This window comes from Chiloscyllium plagiosum, unplaced genomic scaffold, assembly GCF_037043375.1.
Source record: "Chiloscyllium plagiosum isolate Xiang-an unplaced genomic scaffold, Cpla_swu_hap1 HiC_scaffold_25, whole genome shotgun sequence".
In the NCBI taxonomy this organism is placed as follows: Eukaryota; Metazoa; Chordata; class Chondrichthyes; order Orectolobiformes; family Hemiscylliidae; genus Chiloscyllium; species Chiloscyllium plagiosum.
In genome coordinates this window covers 52,196,399-52,222,630 of record NW_028270163.1, presented here as the reverse complement: position 1 = coordinate 52,222,630, position 26,232 = coordinate 52,196,399, and the positions used below count along the sequence as shown (strand labels likewise).

At 39.1% G+C, this 26,232-nt stretch overlaps 1 protein-coding gene across 4 annotated transcripts in view; it reads left to right on the top strand.

Moving 5' to 3' along the window:
- The window catches only part of bptf (bromodomain PHD finger transcription factor), a 147,047-nt gene that overhangs the window by 46,943 nt on the left and 73,872 nt on the right, over positions 1-26,232 (top strand). For all 4 annotated transcript variants that reach the window (XM_043715050.2, XM_043715048.2, XM_088000732.1 and 1 more), the window contains exons 5-9: positions 13,045-13,260; positions 14,396-14,605; positions 19,495-19,695; positions 23,346-23,539; positions 24,081-24,436. In XM_043715050.2, coding sequence (XP_043570985.2) covers positions 13,045-13,260; positions 14,396-14,605; positions 19,495-19,695; positions 23,346-23,539; positions 24,081-24,436 — 1,177 coding nt within the window. The remainder of the gene's footprint in view (positions 1-13,044; positions 13,261-14,395; positions 14,606-19,494; positions 19,696-23,345; positions 23,540-24,080; positions 24,437-26,232) is intronic.

Genomic DNA, 26,232 nt, shown 5'->3' with positions numbered 1-26,232 from the left:
GTGATAATGTTGGGGAAGGCTCTGAGCAGGTTGTAAAGGCATTGATGATGATCTTTCGGGAATTACTACAGTCAGGGAGGGTCCCAGAGGACTGGAAAATGACTAACATAACACCCTGTTTAAGAAAGGAGGGAGACAGAAGACAAGACGCTGTAGACCAGTTATTAAGATTTTAGAGTCCATTATTAAGGATGAGATTGTTGAGTAAATGGGAGTGCATTGAAAAATAGGTTTGAATCAGCATAGCTTCATTAAGGAGAAGTCATGCTTGACAAATCTGTTAGAAATCTTTGTCTAACTTGCTCATTACCACCTCAAAGGAGTACTAATGGATGTGACCTATTTGAATTTCTAGAAAGTCTTTGACAAGGTGCCACACAGGAGGCTGTTAAATAAGAGCCCATGGTGTTAGGGGAAAGGTTCTGGCGTGAACAGAAGATGGACTAACTGACAGAAGGCATAGAGGATAGATAAGGGTGTCTTTTTCTGATGGCAGCCAATGACTAATAGAGTTTTGTAGGGATCCATATTGGGACAACTGTTTGTGTAATACCTCAAACAAAATCTGGATGAGGGACATGAGGGTATTGCTGCTAAGTTTGCAGATGAGACAAAGATAGGTGGAAGGACAGGTAGTGTGAGGAGGAAGAGAGGCTGCCAAAGAACAGGCTAGAAAAGTGTATAAAGAATGACATAATACAGTATCAGAAAATGTGTGATTATGTTGTTTGTTAGGAAGCACAGAGGTGTAGACTATTTTCTAAACCGAGAAAGCTTTGGAAATCTAAAGCACAAAGGGACTTAAGAGTGCTGGTTCAGAATTTCCTTAAGATTAATGTACAGGTTAATTTGGCAGTTAAAAATGCAAATACGGTGTTAACATTGATTTTGAGAGGACAAGAATGCAAGAACGGAGATGTACTGCTGATGCTGTAAAAGGCTATGTTTAGACTAATATCTTGAAGTTTTAGCCCCGAGAAGGATGTGCTGGTGTTTGAGATGGCCCAGAGGAGGTTTCCATAAGCGATCCTCGGAATGGAAAGGCTTGTCATTTGAGGAATAGCTGAGGACTCTGTGTCTGTACTCAGTGAAGTTTAAAAGAATGAGGAAGGGGGGGATCTGACTGAAGCTTACAGAATACTGAGAGGCTTGGACAGAATTGAAGTGGGGAAGATGTTTCCACAATTAGGAGAGACTGGGACCTGAGGGCACAGCTTCAGATTGAAGGGGTGACCTTTTAGAAATGAGATGAGGGATTTCTTCAGCTGGAGAATGGTGAAGCTGTGGCTCCCGACGTCATGCTTTCAGACCTTCATCCCTGTTTTTTTCTTAAACCTGTATCGGTGGTACTGATATGCACTATGACCACAGACTGACTGTTCAGACTCTCACTCCAGAATGACCTGTACTCTATCCAAAAATATCCTTAACCCACGCACCTGGGAAGCAATATACCATCAATATACCATACCATTGCAGCCGCACAAACTTCTTTGTATTCCCCATACAATTGAATCCACTATTACTATAGCTTTCCCACACTTATTTCACCCCTCCTGTTTAGTAGAACCAATCATTGGGCAACGAATATGGCTGTTGCTTTCCTCTGAGAGGCCATTCCCCCATCAGTATCCATGAATCTTCTGTTTACTGTCAAAACTCAACTAATTGCCTTAATGTGTTTGCCCTACTGTCATAAACTCACCAATATAAATATTGTATCCATTAATTCTGCAGAGGTTCTCCCAGGCACGTGACTGCACTCATATATCTTAGAAATGATACATTTAGGTCACTGTCCAAATGACTCGTTGAGGTTTTTAACTTTTCTAAAAAAAAACTTCTCAGAATTGATCAAAATCTATCTGCCTCTATTTTAAATTCACATGCCAAAAATAGTAAGGATGTTGTGAAACTTGGAAGGGTTCAGAAAAGATTTACAAGGATGTTGCCAGGGTTGGAGGATGTGAACTACAGGGAGAGGTTGAATAGGCTGGGGCTGTTTTCCCTGGAGTATCAGAGGCTGAGGGATGACTTTAGAGTTTATAAAATGATGAGGGGCATGGATACAATAAATAGTCAAAGTCTCTTCCCTGGGGTTGGAGAGTCCAGAACAACAGTGCATAAGTTTAGAGTCAGAGGGAAAAGATATAAAAGAGACCTAAGGGGCAACTCTTTTCATGCAGAGTGGCGTGTATATGAAATGAGCTGCCAGAGGAAGTGGTGGCAGCTGGTACAATTGCAGCATTTAAAAGGCATCTGGATAGGTATATGAATAGGAAAGGTTTGGAGGGATATGGGGCAAATGCTGGCAAATGGGACTAGATTAGGTTACATACCTGGTCAGCATGAGCAAGTTGAACCAAAGGATCTGTTTCTGTGCTGTACTTCTATGACTCTGTTCTCCATCTGTAACACAGCATACCTACTATACGAAGAGTTAATTATCTAAGTTAAGGATAGTATCAAATTGAAAGAAAAAGTATCATAATACAGCAAAGAATAGTGGTAGAGAATTGAGAAACTTTTTAAAAGAAATCAATGACCAAAAACAGCAGGAAATAAGCTATGGGCAAAAATAGCAAATAATAGTAAAAGAAATAGTAAGAGCTTCTTAAAATATATAAACAGGAAGAAAGAGAGGCCAAAATGATAGTCGTCTTAGAGAATGAGGCTGTGAAATAATAATGAAGAACGAAGAAATGTCAGAGGAATTAAGTAGGAGCTTTACATCAGTCTTCACTGTAGAAAACACTAATAGCTTTCCAAAAAATGCTAAATAATTAAGAGACAAAAGCCAGGTAGGAAGTAATACATTAACTTTCATTTAAGTAAAAGTACTAATGAGGCCCATCTGGAACTGAAGGGATGCATCCTAGGACCTAAAAGGAAGTAGCTATAAATAGTGGATGCACTAGCAGTAATTTTCCAAGAACCTTCAATTCTAGAACTATCACCAAGACTTGGAAAACTGCCATTGTAAAATGCTTATTCATGCTTAAGTAAAGGTTCATTTGCTGTCATCCGGAAAGTCCGGATGATTGGAAGATCGTTGTTGTAACCCCCTTGTTCAAGAAAGGATCAAGACAAAAGATGGAAAATTATAGGCCAATTAGCCTAACCTCAGTTGTTGGTAAAATTCTAGAATCCATCATTAAGGATGAGGTTTCTAAATTCTTGGAAGAGCAGGGTCGGATTAGAACAAATCAACATGGATTTAGTAAGGAGAGGTCGTGCCTGACAAACCTGTTGGAATTCTTTGAAGAGGTGACAAGTAGGTTAGACCAGGGAAACCCAGTGGATGTGGTCTATCTAGACTTCCAAAAGGCCTTTGATAAGGTGCCACACGGGAGGCTGCTGAGCAAGGTGAGGGCCCATGGTGTTCGAGGTGAGCTACTGGTATGGGTTGAGGATTGGCTGTCTGACAGAAGGCAGAGAGTTGGGATAAAAGGTTCTTTTTCGGAATGGCAGCCGGTGACAAGTGGTGTCACGCAGGGTTCAGTGTTGGGGCCGCAGCTGTTCACATTATATATTAATGATCTGGATGAAGGGACTGGGGGCATTCTAACGAAGTTTGCGAATCATACGAAGCTAGGTGGACAGGCAGGTAGTACTGAGGAAGTGGGGAGGCTGCAGAAGGATCTAGACAGTTTGGAGGAGTGGTCCAGGAAATGGCTGATGGAATTCAATGTGAGCAAATGCAAGGTCTTGCACTTTGGAAAAAAGAATACAAGCATGGACTACTTTCTAAGTGGTGAGAAAATTCATAAAGCCAAAGTACAAAGGGATCTGGGAGTGCTAGTCGAGGATTCTCTAAAGGTAAACATGCAGGTTGAGTCCGTGATTAAGAAAGCGAATGCAATGTTTTCATTTATCTCAAGAGGGTTGGAATATAAAAGCACCGTTGTGCTGCTGAGACTTTATAAAGCTCTGGTTAGGCCCCATTTGGAGTACTGTGTCCAGTTTTGGTCCCCACACCTCAGGAAGGACATACTGGCACTGGTGCGTGTCCAGCGGAGATTCACACGGATGATCCCTGGAATGGTAGGTCTAACATACGAGGAACGGCTGAGGATCATGGGATTGTATTCATTGGAGTTTAGAAGATTAAGGGGAGATCTATTAGAAACGTACAAGATAATACATGGCTTGGAAAGGGTGGACGCTAGGAAATTGTTTCCGTTAGGCGAGGAGACTAGGACCCGTGGACACAGCCTTAGAATTTGAGGGGGTAAATTCAGAACAGAAATGCGGAGACATTTCTTCAGCCAGAGAGTAGTGGGCCTGTGGAATTCATTGCCGCAGAGTGCAGTGGAGGCCGGGACGCTAAATGTCTTCAAGGCAGAGATTGATAAATTCTTGATGTCACAAGGAATTAAAGGCTACGGGGCGAATGCGGGTAAGTGGAGTTGAAATGCCTATCACCCATGATTGAATGGGGGAGTGGACTCGATGGGCCGAATGGCCTTACGTCCACTCCTATGTCTTATGGTCTTATCTGTCATTGCGAAAATGTGAAGAGTATATTACAAAGAAAATAAAAGCAGAACATTTAGAAATACCAATATAGTCAAGCAGAGTCAGCATAGTTTCATGAATGGCAAGTCATATCTGACAAAGTTATTAGCACTCTTTGAGGTAACAAGCGGGGTAGATAAAGTGGAACCAGTAAATGTCGTATATTTAGACAGTAAGTTTGTAAACCTGTGGATATTTTTTAACCAAAGACAGCTGCTGAGGCTATGTTGGTAAGTATATTCATGACTGAAATCGATAGATTTTTAATTAGTAAGGGAGTTGAGGGTTATAGGGAGAAGTCAGAAAAATGGAGTGAGAACTGTCACACCAGCCATAGTCTCATTGAATGGAGGAGCAGACTCTTGGACAAATGGTCTACTTTTACTCCAATATCTTATGATTTTGTAGATTATTTTCCAGCTAGCAGGTGTAATTTTGCATGGATTTTTTGTTCAGCATTGATATGTGTTGGGAAGCTGTTTTGTTTACCACTAATTCAGATAGGTCATTTGTTTTCAGAAGTTGTAATTTACCACTTAGTGACTTGATGCAAAGTTTAATTGGTACAGAACTGACAGAAACCATTTACTCAGCATTAGTGACATGCTGATGGGTGCCCAAAATAAAAATGAAGGTAAACCTCCAAATTCTCTCTAATTTAAGATTTTGGTCTAACATTTGGAAGTACAAAATTTGAAAATATAAATTTAGTCCATTTAGAAACTATTTTATACTTTTTAATCCCTTTGTCCTCTTGAATTGCACAAATAATCTATCTTGAATTAGCCTCCCTGACAAGATGATATTGTTCTGTTCTGTTAGTGTTATTTTACAAGTGTAAGATTTCCACATTTTGAGAAAAAGTTTTCTCCATGGGGAGACTGGTTCTTACATGATACAGTTTTTAAAAAAAATTTCTGTTGTATTTGTGACGAAATCAAACTTGCTTATCTTGATCTTTTGGGTTTTATCTTGAGCAATTTTAACTAGAGAATTTAGTCCCTGAATATCAGAACAATATTATAATTCAAAATGAATAGTATTTTAATCACATTTTGTAGCTCAGCTTATTTTCTCAATCTTATGAGTATCATGTGTTTTAATGAAATCAATTGTTAAAATTTTGGTTATGTTTTTCTGAATTGCAGCCATTTTTTGCAGTGACCAATTTCAAAGCAACACAGCATGCATATTTTAGTCACTTATCTCTTAACTACTTTCTAATTTAATATTAAATTTAGCATTTTCATTTTTGAGGATAGTTTTAACAAATTATCTTTCACTGAGGTGACATGACTGGGATGTATTTATGCTTTAAGTACTGAAGCAAAAATGGCATAAATGCATTTTAAACTAGTTGCTTTTTAAAACAAAATTCATGGGATGTGGGTGTCACTGGCTGGGCTAGCATTACTGTCCACTCCAGTTGCCCTTGAGATGTCATCTTGAACAACTTCAGTCAATTTCTTGGAGGAAGAGGGGGGAGTTTTGGGTTCTTGCAACACTGAATGAACGGTGATATATTTTCAAGTCAGGATAGTGAGTGGCTTGGAAAGAAGTCTTGGTGTTTTCATGTATCTGTTGTCCTTGTCTTTTGAGATGGAAGCAGGTTTGGAAAGTGCTGTCTAAAGAGCTTTGGTGAATTCCTGCAGCGCATCTTGTAGATGCGACACCTTTGATTGCTGCAGAGCATCTGTAGTGAAGGAGTGAAATTTTATGAATGAGATGACAGTGAAAAGGATTGCTTTGCCTTGGAAGGTGTCAAGCTGCTAGAGTGTTTTTGAAGCTTCACTCATCCAGGCAAGTCAGGAGTATTTCATCACACTCCTGACTTGTACCTTTGTAGGTGATGGGACAGGTCTCAGGAAATCAGGAAGTGCTAAAAGATTCCTCATTAGAAAACATGTATGATGGGCTCAATTCAGTTTCTGGTCAGTGGGAACCCGCCAATATCATGACTGTATGGTATTTAATGACAGTAATACCATTGAACGTCAAGGGATTATGGTTAGGTTTCTTCATGGTGGCAATTGTCATTGTTTGGCATGAATGGTACCTCTGACTTTTATAAGCCCAAACTGACACTGTTCAGGTTTTGCTTAGGGTCACTAATGGTGCAGAACCTTATGCAATAATCAGCAAGGGAAGATCACTGATGAAGCAGCTTGAAGATGCTTGGGCAGAGGATATTATCCTGAGCCACCCCTGCAGAGATGTCTGGAGCTGCGACAGTGATCTCAAGCAACCATAGCCATCATCTTTCGTGCCAAGTTTCAATCCAACCAATGGAGAGATTTTGCACTAAAGCTGTAATGAGGCCAGGACTTGAGTGGCCTTGGAATTTGTGGAATCCAAACTGAACATTAATGAACAGATTATTGTTTAGCAAATACTGCTTGATAACAATGTTAATGACACCTTCCATCACTTTAGTGGTGGTTGAAAGTAGACTGATGAGGCAATAATTAGCCAGGCTGGATTTGCCTTGTTTTTGTGTATATCTTGTGTTTTTGCATATCTTGGTAGTTTTCCACGTTATCAGGTACATACCAGTGTTAGACCTGTACTAGAACAGCATGGCCTTGGCCAGGGCAACTTGTGAAACAGGTCTTCAATACTATCTCCATAATTCTGTCAAGATCCATAAGCTTTGCAGTATCCAGTGCCTCCAACCATTTCTTGATATTACATGTAATGTGAATCGAGTAGACTGAAGACTGGTATTTATGATGCTGGGACCTCTGAGGAGGCTGAGATGGATCATCCACTTGGCTGAGGATTGTTGCAAATGCTTCATTTTTATTGTTTGCACCTGACTGTTGTGCACCCTATTATTAATAATGACAATGTTTGTGAAGTTTCCTCATCCAGTGAATTGTTTAATTTTCCACCACCATTCATGACCACATTTAAACTCTGCTGTCTTGCACCATTGTTGGTTGTGGAATCGCTTAGCATGTCTATCACTTGCTGCTTGTGCTGTTTAGTATGCAAGTACTCTTGTTTGTAGCTCCACCAGATTGATACCTCATTTTTAGGTATTGAGCCAGTATTGGTGCCCCCGTCTTGGTAATAAGACATAGGAACAGAAATTAGGTTATTCAGCGCATAGAGTCTGCTCTGTCATTCAACCATTGGTTGGTTTCTTGACTCCATTCTCTTGCTTTCTCCCCATAACCCTTGATCCCCTTGACAATCAAGAACCCAGCTATCTCCGTCTTAAATATACTCAATGGCCTGGCCTCGACAGCCTGTGTCAGTGAATTCCATACATTTACCACTCTCTGGCTGAAGAAGTTTCTCCTTACTCGGTTCTATAAGGTCTTCTCTTTATTCCAAGTATGTGCCCTCAGGTTCTCGTCTGTCCTACCAATGGAAAGAGCTTCTCAACATCCACTGTGTCCAGGCCATTCAGTATTGTGTAAGTTTCAATTAGATCCCTTCTCATCCTTCTAAATGCCATCGAGTATAGACCCAGATTCGTCAAAAGTTCCTCAATATATGTTTAGCTTTTCATTACTGGGACCATTATCATGAACCTCCTCTGAACCCGGTCCAGGGCCAGTACATCCATTCTGAGATAGGGAGCCCAGAACTGTGCACAATACTTAAATCATGGCCTGACCAGAGCCTTATAGAGTTTCAGAAGTACATCCCTAACTTTATATTCAAGTCCCTGCAAAATAAATGCCAACATTGCACTCACCGTCCTAACTACTGACTCAACCTGCAAGTTTACCTTGAAAGAATCATGGACTAGAACTCCCAAGTCTCTGCACTTCAGACTTCTGAAGTGTTTTTTTTGGCCACAAAGTTTCCAGTTATATGGAGTGCCACTCTACTCCCACACAATGAAGGGTATTCTCAATAGGAAGGTGGGATTTTGTGCCAACAAGGACTGTCCTGACAACTGCAGCTCTGGGAGGCAGATTCCTGAGGGTGAAGTCAAGTATTATTTTTCTTTCTTGGTTCCCTCACCACCTGCTTTTGACCCTGGCAGCTATGTACTTCAGGGCTCAACTGTGCTGCTGTGTCACTCTTGGTGCAGTCTCCCAGAGCACGTTCTGTGCCCTTGCTCCCTTGGAGCTTTCTCCAATGGGAAGAGTACTGATTCATCAGTTTTGGGCTGGAGTCTTTAGGGATTAAGTTCCAGGATTTTGACTATGTAACATTAAAGGAATATATTTCTAAGTTCGGGTTGAGAATTGATTCCAGGGGAACTTAGAGATGGTGTTCCCATATATCTGCTGATCTAGTTGGTCATAGTTATAGGTTTGGAAATACTGTCTGAGGAGCCTTGGTGAATGCCTACAGTGTCCCTTGCAGTTGTAGCCGCAGCGTGTACTGAGTCTTGATGGTAGAGGAAGTGAACATTAAACAAGAAATCCAAGATTCATCCAGTAAACCACTTAAGACAGAGAGGAGGAGAAATTTCTTCATAGTGATGAACCTGTGGAATTCACTCCCACAGGAAACAGTTGAGCCCAAAACTGGTAACAGTTGGTCCAAAAATTCAAATATGTTCACCACACCTTTTTAAAACTTTGTTTTAACAGCAAAAAAAACAACACAAGTGAATACAGAAATTGGAAAACAAACAACAGAATGTGTGGACAGTAACAGGCTCCAGAACCTTGACCAGTTGGTCATTCATTATTTGTGTGAACATTGGCAATGGGTTTGGTAGATTATTGAACAAGAGTTTCTGATATTGATCACAAATGGATCACATATTGGCTGACAGCTAGAAAAAGACAAAGGGCAGTTGTACTTCTACTGTCCTGGCTGAGACCAGATAAGTGAGCAGACTAGGATTAGAAGTGAGAATTGAAGCAGGAGTAAACCATTCAGCCCTTTGAACAAGTTCCACCATTGATTGTGATCTTGGCTGGTCTTCCAACTCAATGGCTGCTTCTCACTTTTACCCTCCTGTCCTTTGATCCCTACATTCAAATCCTGGAAATGTTACCAGTTTTGGGCTCAACTGTTTCCTGTGGGAGTGAATTCCACAGGTTCACCACTATGAAGAAATTTCTCCTCCTCTCTGTCTTAAGTGGTTTACTGGATGAATCTTGGATTTCTTGTTTAATCCCTTCCTTTATACCTCCATACTGGGGCTTGCAGACAACATTTTCTGACCCTTGGTGTTTCTTACCTCAACCCATGCAGATTCAGCATCGTGATTTTCAAAGTCAATTTCCATCCTTACTATTGATTTGTTCTTGTCTAACAATTTTATCCCCCCTCCCCTTTTCCCTTTTTGTCTGTCTAATTACAACTGCATTAGTATTTATTTGCACTATTAATCAGAAAAGTGAATTCTCTACACATTAAGGCATAAAGAATTTAGACTTTTTAACCTCTTAGCTTTATTTTGCACTTTGGCCTACTTTTGTTTTGCCCCCCTTTTTATGCCTTTATGCTTTTGACATTTGTCTTTTGTTTCCATCTTTGTTTCTCCTCTTCCTCCTATCCTTGCTGTCACCTCCACTGTATGCATTTCATTTCTATACTCACTAACAGTGATGCAGTTATGGTCTGAATAGTCTAAACGTGTACAAATTCACCTTCATCTGTGCCCTTTCAATGTCTTTGTTTTCTAACATTAAGTTATACCACTTATACTTGCTTCAATGACCTTTTTCTGCAAAATGCAGTGCTCAACATTTCTCTGAATTGATTTGTTGATTTTTGTTCCCCTGTCCATCTTGCAGCCTCTTTCATACTTCCCCACATACTTCCTCCTAAATTGTTATTGTAACTAGTTGGCCCATTGGTCCATTGAACCAAAGTTGCTGTGGTGATTTTTACATTGATTGAGAGCCAATAGCAATATTGAACAGCTGGGTGATGGAGATCACTTAGTAGGGTCATCATTTATTCGGACCAGTTTCTAGTGATGCTCTACTGAAAGCTGCTCTTATGATGGTAACAGTGAAGTACAGGCAATTTTAAAAAAAGTCCAAACTTCCACAATTATAACATGAAGATCAAGTCGTTGCTGTAGAAGTGATGTGTAGTCCCAGGTGGTTGTCACAGGTACTCCTCCACCACCTTAATCTTTCTCCATGGCCATCTGGAAAAAGACTTCTAGATTTGATTTGATTTATTATTATCACATGTACCAAGGTACAGTGAAAAGAGTTTTGTTTTGCATGCAGTACAGGCAGATCATAATATGCAGAGATCATAGAGTGATTAAACAGAGCAAGGAATACAAAGTTATGGCTGCAAAGAAGGTGGACAAAAAGCAAGAATCACAGAATCTTGCAGTGCAGAAGAGATCTTTGGCCCATTTAGTCTACACCGACAAGTGAACTAGTCTAATTACATTAGTCCCACTTTCCAGCACTTGGCCCATAGCTTTGAATGTTATGACACTTCAAATGCTCATCCAAGTACTTTTTAAAGGATGTGAGGTTTTCTGCCTCAACCACCCTTCTATGCAGTGAATTCCAGATTTTCACCACACTCTGGGTCAAGTTATTTTTTCCTCAAATCACCTTTAATCTTGCCTTTAAGTCTAAAATTATGCCTTCTTGATATTGACCCTTCAGTTAAGGGGAACAGCTGCTTTCTGTCCACACTGTCCATGCCCCTCATAATCTTGCACTCCTGAGTGGTCTTCTCTCCGCTTTCTCTGCTATAAAGAGAAAACCCCAAGCTTATTCCAGCCTTTTTATAGCTAGACTGATCTATCCCAGGCAACACTCATGTGAATTTTCTCTGCACCCCTTCAATGCAATCACATCCTTCCTATAGTCCACTTACCAAATTACACACACAGTTGTATCTGTAGCTTAATAAAATCCTGTCAATCTCCAAGTTAACTTCCCTGTTCTTATAATCTCTACCACATATACTGTACTGTCTTAACTGATCTGTTAGCCTGTCCAGCCACCTTAAGGAATGTGTGAACAATCACTCTGTGCTTCCTAATGTTCTTCCAGTCATTGAGTACTTCTTTTCTTCCAAGGTACATAATCTCACACTTATCAGTGATAAATACCATCTGCCATTGAGCTGATGAATCTATCTGTATCCTCCTGTAATCCAAGAATTTTTCCCTCTGTGAACCACCTGGCCAGTCTTTGTTAGCGAGCTTTGAGAAAATTTGTCACGAAGGTTGAGATTCTGGGTGTAAGTTTGCTCACTGAGCTGGAAAGTTTATTTTCAGATGTTTCGTTGCCATACTAGGTCACATCATCAGTGAACCTCTGGTGAAGCACTGATGTTAGTGATCCGCTTTCTATTTGTGTTTAGGTTTCCTTGGGTTAGTGTTGTCACTTCCTGTAGTGTTCCCATTGTCTTTCTCAGAGCGTGGGAAATGGGGTCCAAGTCGATGTGTTTGTTGATAGAGTTCTGGTTGGAATGCCATGCTTCTAGGAAAGTGGTGTCCTTCCTCATCTGCATGTAAGGATACTAGTGAGAGTAGGTCGTCTCTTTTTTCATTAGTGTTGCCCCCCTCGCACATCTTTCTTTTCACTCCCCTGACCAATGAAGTAGTTTGTAGGAATGCCAGAATATTAAGGCACTGAATCTGTTACTTGATCAAGGGCAAATTGTCTCTCCCTCCTAGTTCTTAATTCTTGATTCTGGAGATGAGCTTGACTTAAGAAGAGAGATTGAGCTTTTTAGGGTTATAGTCTTTAGAGTTTAGAAAACTGAGAGTTGATCTAATTGAAGTATATAAGATTATAAAGACAATGTAGATGTAGAAAGGATGTTGACTCGTGGAGCGATGTAAGGTGAGAGCTTATAGTTTTACAGAAAGGCATAACAGATTTAAAGCAGAAGAGAAATTACTTCTCTCGAAAGGTTGTGAATATGTTTAAGTCACTACCCCAGAATATTGAATATGAGGAGATAGACTTTTAATTAGTAATGGTTTGAAAAGCAGGCAAGAGGGTGGAGTTGAGGTTGAGATGACATTAACTCCAGTCGCCTCAAATGACGAAGCAAGCTTGAGCTAAATTGTCTACTCCTACTCCTTATTTGTAAAAATATATTGTTTCTAATCCTGTGCTGCTGTCTAAGATTTACCAATTTTTTTTTATGCTGTACGGTTCTGACTTGCTATTTGAAATAATTTAATCTGCTGTTAATGAATTGAAGATTCTCATTAAGTAATTATTACTTTGTGACTGGTTATATAGATTGGATACTCTTTCCTTTGAAAAAAAAACTTTTTTGAGAAATACTGAATTAGTGTTCATTTGAATCACAAAACTGAAATGTTTATCAGCTATCTTTACAAATATTCCTTGCATTCTAAATAATGAGCAAGAATTGTCTTGTGGTTTTTGCACATTATTCCTTCCTTTGATTGTAGGTCCAAAGAGCTGTTGAGTTTTTATGCTGAGATTGGTGACATGAATTTGATACAAATTGAGCATTATTCAGTCTGGTTAGAGATACAGTATTAGCATTTTGGGCATCAACTTGGAAGTGCTTTTTTTATGCTACATAAAATAGCACAGTCAGCCTGTCTGTAGTACTAAAATAAATCTCCACTCTCTTCCTCAGAGGAAATTTTGGAGCGGCAGAAAGCAAAACAAGAAGCAGAGATGGAGGAAGTTAAGCAAAAGGCAGCAGAACAAGCAGAGAAGGCCAAGAGAGAAACTGGGGATAATAGCCAAATGGAGATTGAGAGAAATAATGAAACGTCAGAAGAGCAAACTGAAGAGAAGGACAAAGATAGTAAAGAGGCTGAAGAAAATCTTCAGGCAAAAGGCACAGAAGGTAAATAGTGTTTTACCCCTGTGAAGTCTTACAAGGTTAACAATCAGTTGATGTCACCACTTAATTCATGCAGTAGAAGCACTTTGTTCCTGTTAATTATAAAACTAGATGAGTTTCAAATCGCATCTATGCAATGTTAATTCTGATCACCATAATAGTGGTAATTGTAACTAGATTCGAACTATAGTACTGAGGATAATTGTGGATTATATGTACACAAATAAAAGGTAGAGTTGTTCATTTTTAAAAACATCTACATTATGTTTATATCAGTCTGTTATTAATTGAGGTTTATTTGGAACATTGAAGATTCGTGCTTCATGACACTTTATTGACAAACCACAAAATCCAAGCAGATGCATGGGACTTTAAGTTGAAGCTGATTTGATTTTAATTACTATATAGATTCTGAGACCCACATTTTCTGTATCATTGAGTTGTGTTTATCTTATTGATGTGTTGGTTTCACCAGCACAATATTCCAATGAGTTCATACAACATGACTTTTTTGTTCTTGGGAGAAAATGTGCAAATTATGAGAAAAAAATTGTTTCATGTTCAGTGGTGATTGTAGTGGTGGCAGTGGAAGAACATGAATAGTGGTAGTTATTATGCAACTTACTTAGTACCAATTCAGTAAAAATTAGTCTAATTAATTAACACCAAAGGACTAAACAAGCTGGATGTTAACTTTATTCACTGTTTAGTAGTACTAACTCAGAATAGAGATTCAAAATTGTTTATGGTATCAAGGTTGTTTGGATGTGATATTGTCAAAAATTACTAATGTTGGGAAAAATTTCAAGTTGTCTTTGGAAGTATGCATTTCACATTTTCTCTGAGTAGTTGTTTTAGCTTGGGCAGAAGAAAATGCCAGGATGGTGTCTGATAGTTACGCTGAAAAAATCTACTTGTATTAGGCAGTTTTAAACACAACAAATCAAATCAGTTGTACATGCTGTATTTTAAACATGAATGTGTTTGTGTATCTGTATTGTAACATAGTGAAATAAGTGACATTTCTTAATTTGGATATTCTCAAAATATGACGTGCAAAACGTCCAAGGTATTTCTTTAGACTTATGGTCAGGGACATATTCAAAAGGTGGTGCTTGTGTTCTGCATTTTGCTATAGACCCCACACCTAGTGTCGATAATTGTAGCTCTGAAAATTCAGGGACTTTGAAGAGCGATGGCAGCAGCCAAAATGCTTCTGCAGATGAAAATAAGCCTTGCCCAGCGAAGGACACTGGAGAGACAGAGCTAGCAAATCCTCAAGCTGAGAAGCTGACCGAGGAGAAGAAACTGGCGGTCGAATCAGTACAGCTCCCCCTGGATAGAACAGGTACAGAAGGTGACTCATCATACCTCTGTGTGGGGGGAGCAGTTCTTTTCTCGATCATCATCTGAGTGAATGTACTACCTCCATCTTTGGAATCATGCATCACTTTCTTTTGTGTTCATGTTCTTTGCTTGCGGGCTGCAGTTCTAATTATCTGTTTATGAATCTATTAATTACTAAGTTGGTAATACAAATGATTTACTGACATTACTAATTTTTAAATCAGAAGTTGACCGTCAAATCTATCTTTGCTGTAAGGAGGACTTTTGCCTGCCTTACATGCCAAAAAAAACTCTTAACTTGTACCTTAAGTGATTTGACTGCAGTTTAATTGTAGCTTTTTCATCTTTTTGTTTCTTTAAATTTAGATTTTCATCTTTTTGCTTTCGAATGCACACCCAAATGTCCTCACTCAGCGTGCACTCCAGTATAATTTCAGGCTGGTTATTGGGCACAAGTATGAACACTAACTAACAAGTTCTCTGACCATGTCAGGGATACTAAGACTGATTTATGCTGCTTCCACTGTTGGCATGTCTGAAACCTGCTATCTGTAGACAAGGTCCATCGCTGGCTTGTATATTTCAATACAAGACAAGGCAATGGGCTGAGTCAATGAGTGTGTGTGTAATTATTTTCAGTAGACCATTGTTGTTTTACACCATGTCAAACACAAACATTTCTTAAGTTTAGTTTGTGCATGATGGAAAATTATTGTGTATTTGTAATGTTATCTCTGATTGGATAATTGATCTGCAGAGCAATGGTCCCTGAAGGAGGAAAATCTTTTGTAGATATTATCCTGTCAAATATCAGGCCCTACCAATGAGTCCCAAATGATTCAAATTAATGTCTCTGCTAACTTGTTGACATAATATTTTCATCTGTATACTTAATCTTCAATTATCATGGTTAGCAGGTGTCATCTCCAAAGAAGTATATCTTAAATTTCCTGTCATTTTTGACAACTATTATGACTTTTGTTTCAAATATTGATATTGTTGATGAACATATCAATAAGGTTCTTGAGAAAAATTGCATGCTTTTTTCCCCTAAGCAGTAAATAATAAACCAGAGTAATGCTCCTTTTTATTAAGGTTTGTATCTGAATTTCTGGATATTGATAGTTTGGAGATGATTTTCATGTCAACTTGTTCTAACAGATTTTACTTTTAGCTTATTTTAATACTTCATACATAAAGTTTATATTTGAAACAAACATTCGATAATGCTGAAATTCAGGGGCTATGTTTCATGAATGATAAGAAATAAAAATATCGTATGGTGGTTATTGTTGAAGAACTATTGGTTTGAAACTAGTTTTACAAAGATTCCTACAAAGGTGTTTTGCACTGTTGGCTCTGTCTCATTATTTCTTTCACTTACAGCAAAGAGCATTGCATACGCCTTGCTTTGATCATTAGTTTGTTTTGTTAACAGCTGCAAAACAAGTTTCACAGTGCAATTTCTATGAACTTCAGTGTCCCTTTTTTGCCATATATTTTAAACTTGATTACATTTAAATATAATTTTGGAAACATTCGTTTCAGGTTAGCATTTAGAAGTAACATGCTTTTTACAAATATAAATATTTTCTTGCTTGGCATCAGCACTCGGGCAAGATATAATTCAGTAAAAAGTCTTCCACTGGTCTCTGACCCAATCCTAGAACAGCACCACATTCTGTGCTAATGTAAATGTCTCAATATCTCTAACCATTCTTGTGATTTATCTGACTAAAAAAAAGTTTAGCCCAAAACTATTTTTACTTAATATAGGGCTCTCGCCCATCAAAAACCTGGTTGAGATTATACTTATCTTTACATTAATTAAGGACATGGGCGGCACGGTGCCACAGTGGTTAGCACTGCTGTCTCACAGCGCCAGAGACCTGGGTTCAATTCCCGTTTCAGGCAACTGTCTGTGTGGAGTTTGCACATTCTCCCCGTGGGTTTCCTCCGGGTGCTCCGGTTTCCTCCCACAGTCCAAAAATGTGCAGGTTAGGTGAATTGGCCATGTTAAATTGCCTGTAGTGTTAGGTGAAGGGGTAAGTATAGGGGAATGGGTCTGGGTGGGTTGCTCTTCGGAGGGTCGGTGTGGACTTGCTGGGCTGAAGGGCCTGTTTTCACACTGTAAGTAATCTAAAAATGTAAGTAATCTAAATTAAAACCTTAATTTTGCACAGGACAGTAATAGCCAAAACAATATATCTGGAAAGTATTATAGATATCAAGAAACGTTGCTCAAAACGAGGCAAAGTTAGATAAATAGAAGTGTGACTATAAAATACTTGAGGACATAAGCTGATGGAATGAACATATGAAACGCAGAAAGAAAAATTTTTAAAAATGCCTGCAGCATTAAATTTCATGATGATAAATCATTGTAAATTGAGGTGTAGTGGACAGTGAAGGAGGTTACCTTAGATTACAGTGGGCCATTGATCAGATGGGCCATTGGGCTGAGAAGTGATAGATGGAGTTTAATTTAGATAAATGCGAGATGCTGCATTTTGGGAAAGCAAATCTTAGTAGGACTTCTACACTTAATGGTAAGGTCCTAGGGAGTGTTGCTGAACAAAGACCTTGGAGTGCAGGTTCGTAGCTCCTTGAAAGTGGAATCGCAGGTAGATAGGATAGTGAAGAAGGCGTTTGATGTGCTTTCCTTTTTTGGTTAGAGTATTGAGTACAGGAGTTGGGAGGTCATGTTACAGCCGTACAGGACATTAGTTAGGTCACTGTTGGAATATTGAGTGCAGTTCTGGTCTCCTTCCTATCGGAAAGATGTTGTGAAACTTGAAAGGGTTCAGAAAAGATTTACAAGGATGTTGCCAGGGTTGGAGAATTTGAGCTATAGGGAGGGGTTGAATAGACTTGGGCTGTTTTTCCTGGAGCTTCAGAGGCTGAGGGGTGACCTTATAGAAGTTTACAAAATTATGAGGGGCATGGATAGGGTAAATAGGCAAAGATTTTTCCCTGGGGTGGGGGAGTCCAGGACCAGAGGGCATAGGTTTAGGGTGGGAGGGGAAAGATATGAAAGAGACCTAAGGGGCAACTTTTTCACACAGAGGGTGGTCCGTGTATGGAATGAGCTGCAAGAGGGAGTGGTGGAGGCTGGTACAACTGCAACATTTAAGAGGCATTTGGATGGGTACATGAATAGGAAGGGTTTGGAGGGATATGGGCCGGGTGCTGGCAGTTGGGAATAAATTGTGTTGGGATATTTGTTCGGCATGGGTGAGTTGGACCAAAGAGTTTGTTTCCGTGCTGTATCTCTCTATGACTCAGACTCAAAGTAGTGGTTAAGTCATAGTTTTGGTATGTGTTGCTTTGACTACTATTTTATGGGAAGAATATTGCAATATCGAGAAAGTTTATACAGTGGATTCAGCAAGTGGTTGGAACTGTAGTGATATGGAATTTGAGATTCTGGAATGACTTCTGTCGGTCCTGGATAAACTATGAATATTATTAAATTTTACTTCAACCAGCTTGGCAAGAAATGTTTTCCAAGAAGGAATTTGCTTTGAGTGTTCCCCAGTTAATGGACAATCTTTGCACACGACCAGTTTCGCAACTTCTATTTGGTACCTGTCCCCTCAGACAGTCAAGTTCAAGAACGAAGTGTGCAAGAAAACATGGACAGCATCCCAGTATTCTGCAGGTTTTTGGATGCTGAATATATAACTATTTCAGAATGCTTCATTGAGTACTTTGTTATTGCAATCTTTATTAGTTGGTGATCTTGCAGTAGAAAACAATCTTAAAGTTTATCGGCCATGGAGTTTATATAACAAATAGTTGGCCATGCAACCCTCAAGACTGCTTTGAATCCCATCCCTGAAAGAGTTATTCTTCATGTTTATTTTAGATGAGCTTTTGTGACTGCATATATTTAGAATTTCCTTGCTGCTTAAGTAGTATATTGTACTACTGGGTCTGTGATTAAAGCACCTTTCTTTCTATGATTATATCTTTTTAAAATTCACTGCATGAGCCCTTTTGTATTTGAATAACTAATTCTTGTCCCTCCCACATTTTTCTTGAATAATTTAATTGTTCAAAATTCTATAAAATGCAGCATTTTAGGATTTTTTTCTCATGTTAAAATGCTGAAAGGGAATCATAATTGACTCTGTTCCCAAATAGTTTACTGGGAATATAGAGCATCATGCAAACTGGGTAGGTTTAATTTGACATTTCTGCAGGAATGGTAGTGAGACTACCACAACTTGCTTTGTCATCCAGACCAGGAAGAGTCAAATCAGTCATCTTCACTTCTAATTGGTATTCAGTGCTTTTATTTGCACTGGGAAGTATAGCCATTAGTTAAGGACAAGTTTGGGATAATGTTAAATATCTGCCTGGTCTTATGGTTTTGTATGAAGGATGGCAATCTTGATGAGTTCCAGGCAGCCATGGCACTGTACCGAAGTATGGGTCAGCAACCAGAAAAAGGAGCACTAGGGTGTAGAAAGGGGAGGTGAGTGGATTGAATAGGATTTATAACAAATCTGGGACTTGTATGATATCAAGCTGTGATGTTTTCAACTGGTTGAAACATCAGTGGATTGGAAAGAACTACTGTTGTCACAGTCTACTCTGCTTTTGCGTAATTAAGAATAACCTTGTAAATTAAGATCTTGGTTAGTATAATTTAAATGGTTACGTCCTGCATGTCAATCAAATAAGAAGTTAAGAAAATTTGAGCTCTGTTTAACGGATCGATTATTAAACTATATGCCAAACAGTGTTCATAATTTCATTGTGGTTGATTGATTCTATTGTCCAGTGACTTTGATTGCAATTCATTGCCACTGGTTGTGAAGAAACATATTTGGATTGCTTTTCATGTTTAGTAAACCAATTTGTCATTATTTTCCACCACTTCAGAAGATGCTATTGAGACTTCCACTGATGCTGCAAACATTGCTGTGAAAGCTACATCATCACCGTCACCTGCTGATGATAGCACCAGCAATGTGGATTTGTCTAATGACACAACCACTCAGGATACCAGTTTCAAAATGGTTGAAGATTTAGAGAATATGGAGGGATCCTCTCAGTCTTCAGGAAATGGCCAGGATGAAACAGGTGAACTTAATTATTTCTATCAAAATGTTGACTTGTTAATCCATCATGTAATTTGAGTAATTGAAATCAGGACCAATAGCAAGTTTTAGCAGAACCAGTACTGGTCAAGATTGTATTTGCTAATTCAACTCTGGCCCCAAAAAAATTGACAAAACTGAAAGTTTCGTATTTTTTTCATGAAATAATATGAACCTTTGCTAATTTTTGTACAGGGGATTACATTTATAGTTTTAAAGTATGTCAAAGAAGATGATTGTCCGAAGAGTCAAAACTCCTGAAGCAATACTGGAATATTTAATAGGTTGCCTAACAGCGCACTCATGGGCAATATAGAGTCATACTACTGATTACAGTGGCATCTAGAGCTACACCTGAATATGGAGATTCTTCTCACTCAGGGGACAGTAATGATCTTGATGCATGCTAGAACCGAATTAGAGTGTGAGTTGCAGTTAACTGTCCAAAGAACATGGAAAATGCTTGGCTGAGAAAATTGAGTTGTTTACCTCACTCCTGAGCAACCATCTCCAAAAGTATCTGTATTATTTCCCCTCTTTTCTCCCACAATTTAATTTTTTAGTCCATTTTCTTATAAGCATTTACATATATGGGAAATTGGGAACAGAAGCCTACAATCATGTGATCAATGGTTTGGTACACTGATACACTACGCTATTGCAAGTATTTTGATGGATTTCATATGTAATTCTCTAGCTTTTAACATCTTTCCTGGATGTGTACTCCTGAATTTCAGAGTTACTTTTCATTAGACCCTTAGTTCCATATATTTATTGATTTCAAATTCACTAAGTGCCATGGCAGAATTTGAACCCAGGTCTCTGGAACATTACCTTGCTGTCTGGGTCAACAGTTTAGCAATAATACGACTAGGCTGTCACCTCCCTGTTGACCTTATATAGATAACTGTTTTCAGCCTTATTTTACATGCATTGTGGAAAAAACTTGTCTAAATTACTTTTAAAAAATACAAGTTTGTGCTTAAAATCTTCAACATGACATGAAGGAATTCCTGTAACACTCTTAGTGAGTCAATTGATGGAAAAACACTTTTTAAATCCATTTGTATCTGTGTGCTATTGTTTGTTGATACCACAGTTGAAAAAAAAGCTTTATAATTAATGTTGCATTAAAAAAGCTAAATCTATTGCAGAAGACAGTTTAGAGTTGATTGCTATAGGGGATTTCCTCAACCAAATTAATTACTTCAATTAATCATGTATCATGTAGAGCTTTAGTATGTTTCTCCAATCTTTTAGGAAACTGCATAGGTGATTTCTTATCGAATCCCACTTGCATATGATTTTCTTGTACCTTTAAGTTTTGAGACAGCTTATGAACACCGAACGGAGAATTCACTACAAGGGTATACAGGAAAGCCACACACACAGACCAAGTCCTAAACTATGAAAGTAACCACCCCAACACACAAACGAAGCTGCATCAGGACACTATTCAAAAGGGCCACAACACACTGTAGTACACCAGAACTGCAAAAAGAAGAGGAGGAACACCTATACAAGGTATTCGCCAAAAACGGATACCCGCGCAACTTCATCAACAGATGCCTGAGAAAGACCACGGAACGAGGACATACCACAACCAAAAGGACTAGCCACACTACCATACATCAGGAGCGTCTCAGAACTGACAGCCAGACTACTGCGACCCCTAGGACTCATAACGGCACACAAACCAACAGTCACGCTCAGACAACAACTCACCAGAACGAAGGACCCGATACCTAACATGAGCAAAACTAATGTAGTGTACAAAATACCATGCAAGGACTGCACAAAACACTATATAGGACAAACAGGAAGACTGCTAACAATCCGCATACATGAACATCAACTAGCCACGAAACGACACGACCAGCTATCCTTAGTAGCCACACACGCAGACAACAAGCAACATGAATTCGACTGGGACAACACTACTATCATAGGGCAAGCCAGACAGAGAACAGCCAGGGAATCCCTAGAGGCATGGCATTCATCCACAAACTCCATCAACAAACACATCGACCTGGACCCAATATACCAACCACTACAGCGGACAGCTGAAACTGACAACTGGAAACGGCAGGGACAGACCACTATAAACACCGGAGGAAACATCAAAGAAGCGCTTCACAGGAGGCTCTCAAGCACTGATGATGTCGCCTAGCCAGGGGACGAAACGTTTGCAACAAAAACTTCCAGCTCGGCGAACAGAACCACAACAACGAGCACCCGAGCTACAAATCTTCGCACAAACTTTGAACCTTGATTCATGTTAAAAACCAAAAACCTAGTATTATGGAACTGTTACTTTTGAAGAGGTTTCCCTAAGCTGAAGGTTTTTAAATAAAAATCAAATGTATTATGAAAACTTTTCGTGTTTCATTCCGCGAGGATTGCGGAAAAGGGATTCGTTTAAAGTTTTGTGGAAACACTTAGAATGGTTTCCTTAAGAGGTTATTGGAAGGTGTCCAATGTCATTGGAGTTTTTGTTTAAAAATGAAAGTTCTTAGAAATAGCATGACTGATGATAATTGCTTGTCCAGCTTTTGACCTAGTTAGGTGTGTTTTTTGAACAGTTCCTGGCTTGGAGAAGGTTCTTGTGTTTTATCTGTCTCATTCGGAGGGAAGGCTACAAAGAATGAGCTGAGTTGGAAGGGAAGTTATTTTAATCAGGTTGTTTGGACATGCTGTGACATATTTCCAGGAGAAGTAGGTACTTTGGTTTATGAATTTCTTCTGAAAGTGTCAAAAGAGCATCTCAAAATTGCACTTTCTGAACAAATTGTGCTGGAAGGCTTCAAAGATAATTGTTCATCATTAGTAATAGCCTCACATGCCGGAGTTCTCGAACAACAGACTTTAGGACGTCAAGAAATACCAGAAGATCATACCCAGAAGTAGACCATAGAATCTGCTGCAACATTTGATGAGATCATTCTGATCTGAGAATCCTCCGTTCCACTTTCCTGCTTTATTGCTATAACTGTTGATCTCCGTAATGATGAGGAAAAAATCTGTCTTAGGCCTGAATATACTTAATGATCAAGCCTTGATAACTCTCGATAGTAAAGAATTCTCCAACTTGATTGGCCTCTGAGAGAAAAGATTTTGAGGTACTTCCTTCCCCTTAACCTTCAGGTGCATGTGCTCAGTCCAAGACTGAACTTAATTAACACTTTGGCCAAAGTGTTTGATTTTAGAACACCAATCTCTACTGAGAAATCTCTTTAACTTTAAGAATATATATATGTTTGCGTTTTGTGTTTGCATGCATGAGAGTTTTGGGATATTTAGAAGGATAAGCATATATTTCTGTGTTACTGACTGTGTAAACCAGTTATTGCACCTTTTGATACATCAATAATTGTGTTCATTACGAAATCTGCTTGATATATCCTGTTTAAATCCTGACAGAGATTTGATGTTTAATTGATCATGTTAACTGGAATAAGTATTTTTGTTATGTTGTGATCTGTGGAGGAATGGGAATTAAGTAATGGTGGACTCTAGCCTCCTATCATTAAAAAAATACAAATGAGTAGGATATGATGTGTAACAATATATCTAAGATTGTTTGAGTGAATTATGCATTATCATTGATAACTCACTAGTAATTGTTTGCTGTAGAATCAGCAGAATTCAGCGGTGATAAAACATACGGTGAAAATGGTGATTCCTCTGGAGCTGGTAAAGGATCATCTATCCCTACTCGGATGGTCACAAGGTTACGGAACCCTGATAGCAAGTTGAGTCAGCTTAAGAGCGCCCAGGCTGCAGCTGCAGTGCATGAAGCAAATAAATCATTTAAGGAAGGCAGAGAGGTGAGAGACCAGCTTGTACATAATCCTAGATATAAATTGAATGGCATTGCAAACAACACGTAGAGGTATATATTGATCAACTAAATTTCTCTTTAAACTTAAGGTAACTTTAGGTATTCTTTTGAATTACCTGTAAGTCTTAGATCTTTGAGATATTTCGTCTGCTTACCACATTTACTGCAAGAACATAAACTGTGGAGCCAGTGAAAGATTTTTAGGCCATCAACTCCACCTCATGCAAATTTTATTCATGTTGCCTCTCTCCTGATCCCCCACTGCAACTTCTTGATGTTTACATGAAGATATCCATTTATTTGTCTTCCTGGCAATAGTGGAGGAGAAGGGAATACAGCAATGTTATTAATACTTCCATAACCACCAATGCTCCCTCTTCCAGAAATTTTGAAGTTTAACTACCTTCTCAAGATGGCTGTAAATTCAGCTTAAACTATTTATAGATATTTATATTGAACTAGCAAACAGTGAGAATTTGGAGCATGTATTAATATAAAATGGCATGTTGGGCTTATTTACTTTTCAGGTCCTGGTGGTGAATTCACAAGGGGAAGTTTCTCGTCTGAGTACAAGGAAAGATCTGGTGATGAAGGGAATTGTGAACAACTTGTTCAAGTTGGGTCAAGAGGGAAAGTATCGTGTCTACCAAAACCAATACAGCACCAGCACCTTGGCGCTCAACAAGCATCAGCACCGAGAAGATCATGACAAACGAAGGCATCTTTCACATAAGTTCTGCATGACCCCTGCAGGCGAGTTCAAGTGGAATGGTGCTGTGCATGGGTCAAAAGTACTTACAATATCTACTTTAAGACTGACCATTATCCAGCTGGAGAATAATATCCCATCCTCATTCCTGCATCCTAACTGGGCTTCACATAGGTGAATGGAATTAGTTTCTTTGCGTGTTTATAGATTGTACTTTTATGCTGCTTAATTTTCTTCTGAGTTTGAAATCAATAGGCAATATTGCAATTTCAGCAAAAAATGTTTATAGAGATAACTGGGAAATATAATTTGCCTGCTGCAGTTTGCCACCAAGCTGTTGTTTTAAACACCAACATATAAATGTATCAAGCTGAAATATTGGTCTTGGCAAAACTGGTGATGTATGTTGAAATGACAGAGGACACCATCTAATGTTCAATACTTGAAACTGTTTTGGCTACCTTGATTATTCGAAAGACGCAGACAAGGAGTATTTTGTTTGGATAATCGAATGTTCGGATTACCCAAGCATTGGGACTTTGAGATCTTGTTTGGATAATCCGAAATTCGGATAATCAATGTTCGAATAACCGAGGTTGTTCTGTGTTGTGGATTTCAGCCTAGTTTTCAGATGAAAGCCACTTAAGTCTAAGGCACATCTTTGAGGCTTTGTGAGTGGAGCTAAGAAATAAAGAGGAGATGGTGGTCTTATTGAGGTTGTACTATAGGCCCCAAATAATCAATGGGAATTAGAGGAAGGGGAAATAGGGCAGGACAGGTACTGAGGTGACAGTGAGGGAGGACTTTGGGACCAGTGACCATAGTTGTATTAATTTTTAAAATAGTTATGGAGAGGGACAAAACTGGTCCACAGGTTTGAATTCTACATTAGGGCAAGGTGAATTTTGGTAGAATTAGACAGGAGCTTGCAGGGGTTGTTTGGAGTAGTGTGCTTGCAGGCAAAGTGGGAGGGCACTAAAAGTGATGCAGCTAAAGTTTAAGGTCTATATGTTCCTCTGAGGGTAAAGGGCAAGGTTGGCAGGAATAGGGAATCCTGAATGACAGGAAAAAGTGAGGCTTTAGTCAGAAAAAAAAGGTGGTGGTGTAGCTCAGGTACAGACAACTGCAATCGGGGAAATCCTGGTGGTATACAGGGAATGCAGGAGTCCACTGAAAAAGGAAATCAGGAGGGCAAACGGAGGGTATGAGAGAGCCTTGGCTGAGAAGATTAGGGCGAATCTGAAGAGGTACTTGAAGTATATTAAAGGAAAAATAATATCTAGAGAGAGCATAGGGCCCCTCAAGGACCAAAGTGGGCATTTATGTGTAGCACTGCAGATGGGCAAGGTTCTAAATGATTATTTCTCAGCTGTGTTTACCATGGAGAAAGACATGAAATCTTGGGAACTTGGGGAAATTCGTGGTGATATCTTGGGCACTGTGCATATCACAGTAGAGGTGTTGGATGAATTAGAATGTATGAAAGTGGATAAATCTCCTGGTCCTAACCAGATATATCCAAGAAAACTGCAAGAGTCTAGAGAAGAAATTGTGGGGCCCTGGCTGATATTTCTGCATCATCGTTAGCCAAGGGTGAGGTCCTGGAAAACTGGAGGATAGCCATTATTCAAGAAGGGCTTCAATGAAAAGCCTGGGAACTATAGACTGGTAAGCTTAACATATGTGGTGGGTAAGTGACTTGACAAGTTTTTGGGAGATGTGTGTGCATTTGGAAAGGCAAGGTTTAATTAGGAGTAGTCAACATGGCTTTGTGAATGGGAGATCATGCCCCTCAAACTTGTTAACTTCTTTGACCAGGAAGGTTGATGAGGGCAGGGTGGTACATGTAGTCCATATAAGGCCTTTTATAAGGTTCCATGTGGTAGGCTGTTTTGGAAGGTTAAGATTGCATGAAATCAAGGGGGAGCTGGAAAACTGGATACAAAATTAGTTTAATGGTAGGAAGCTGA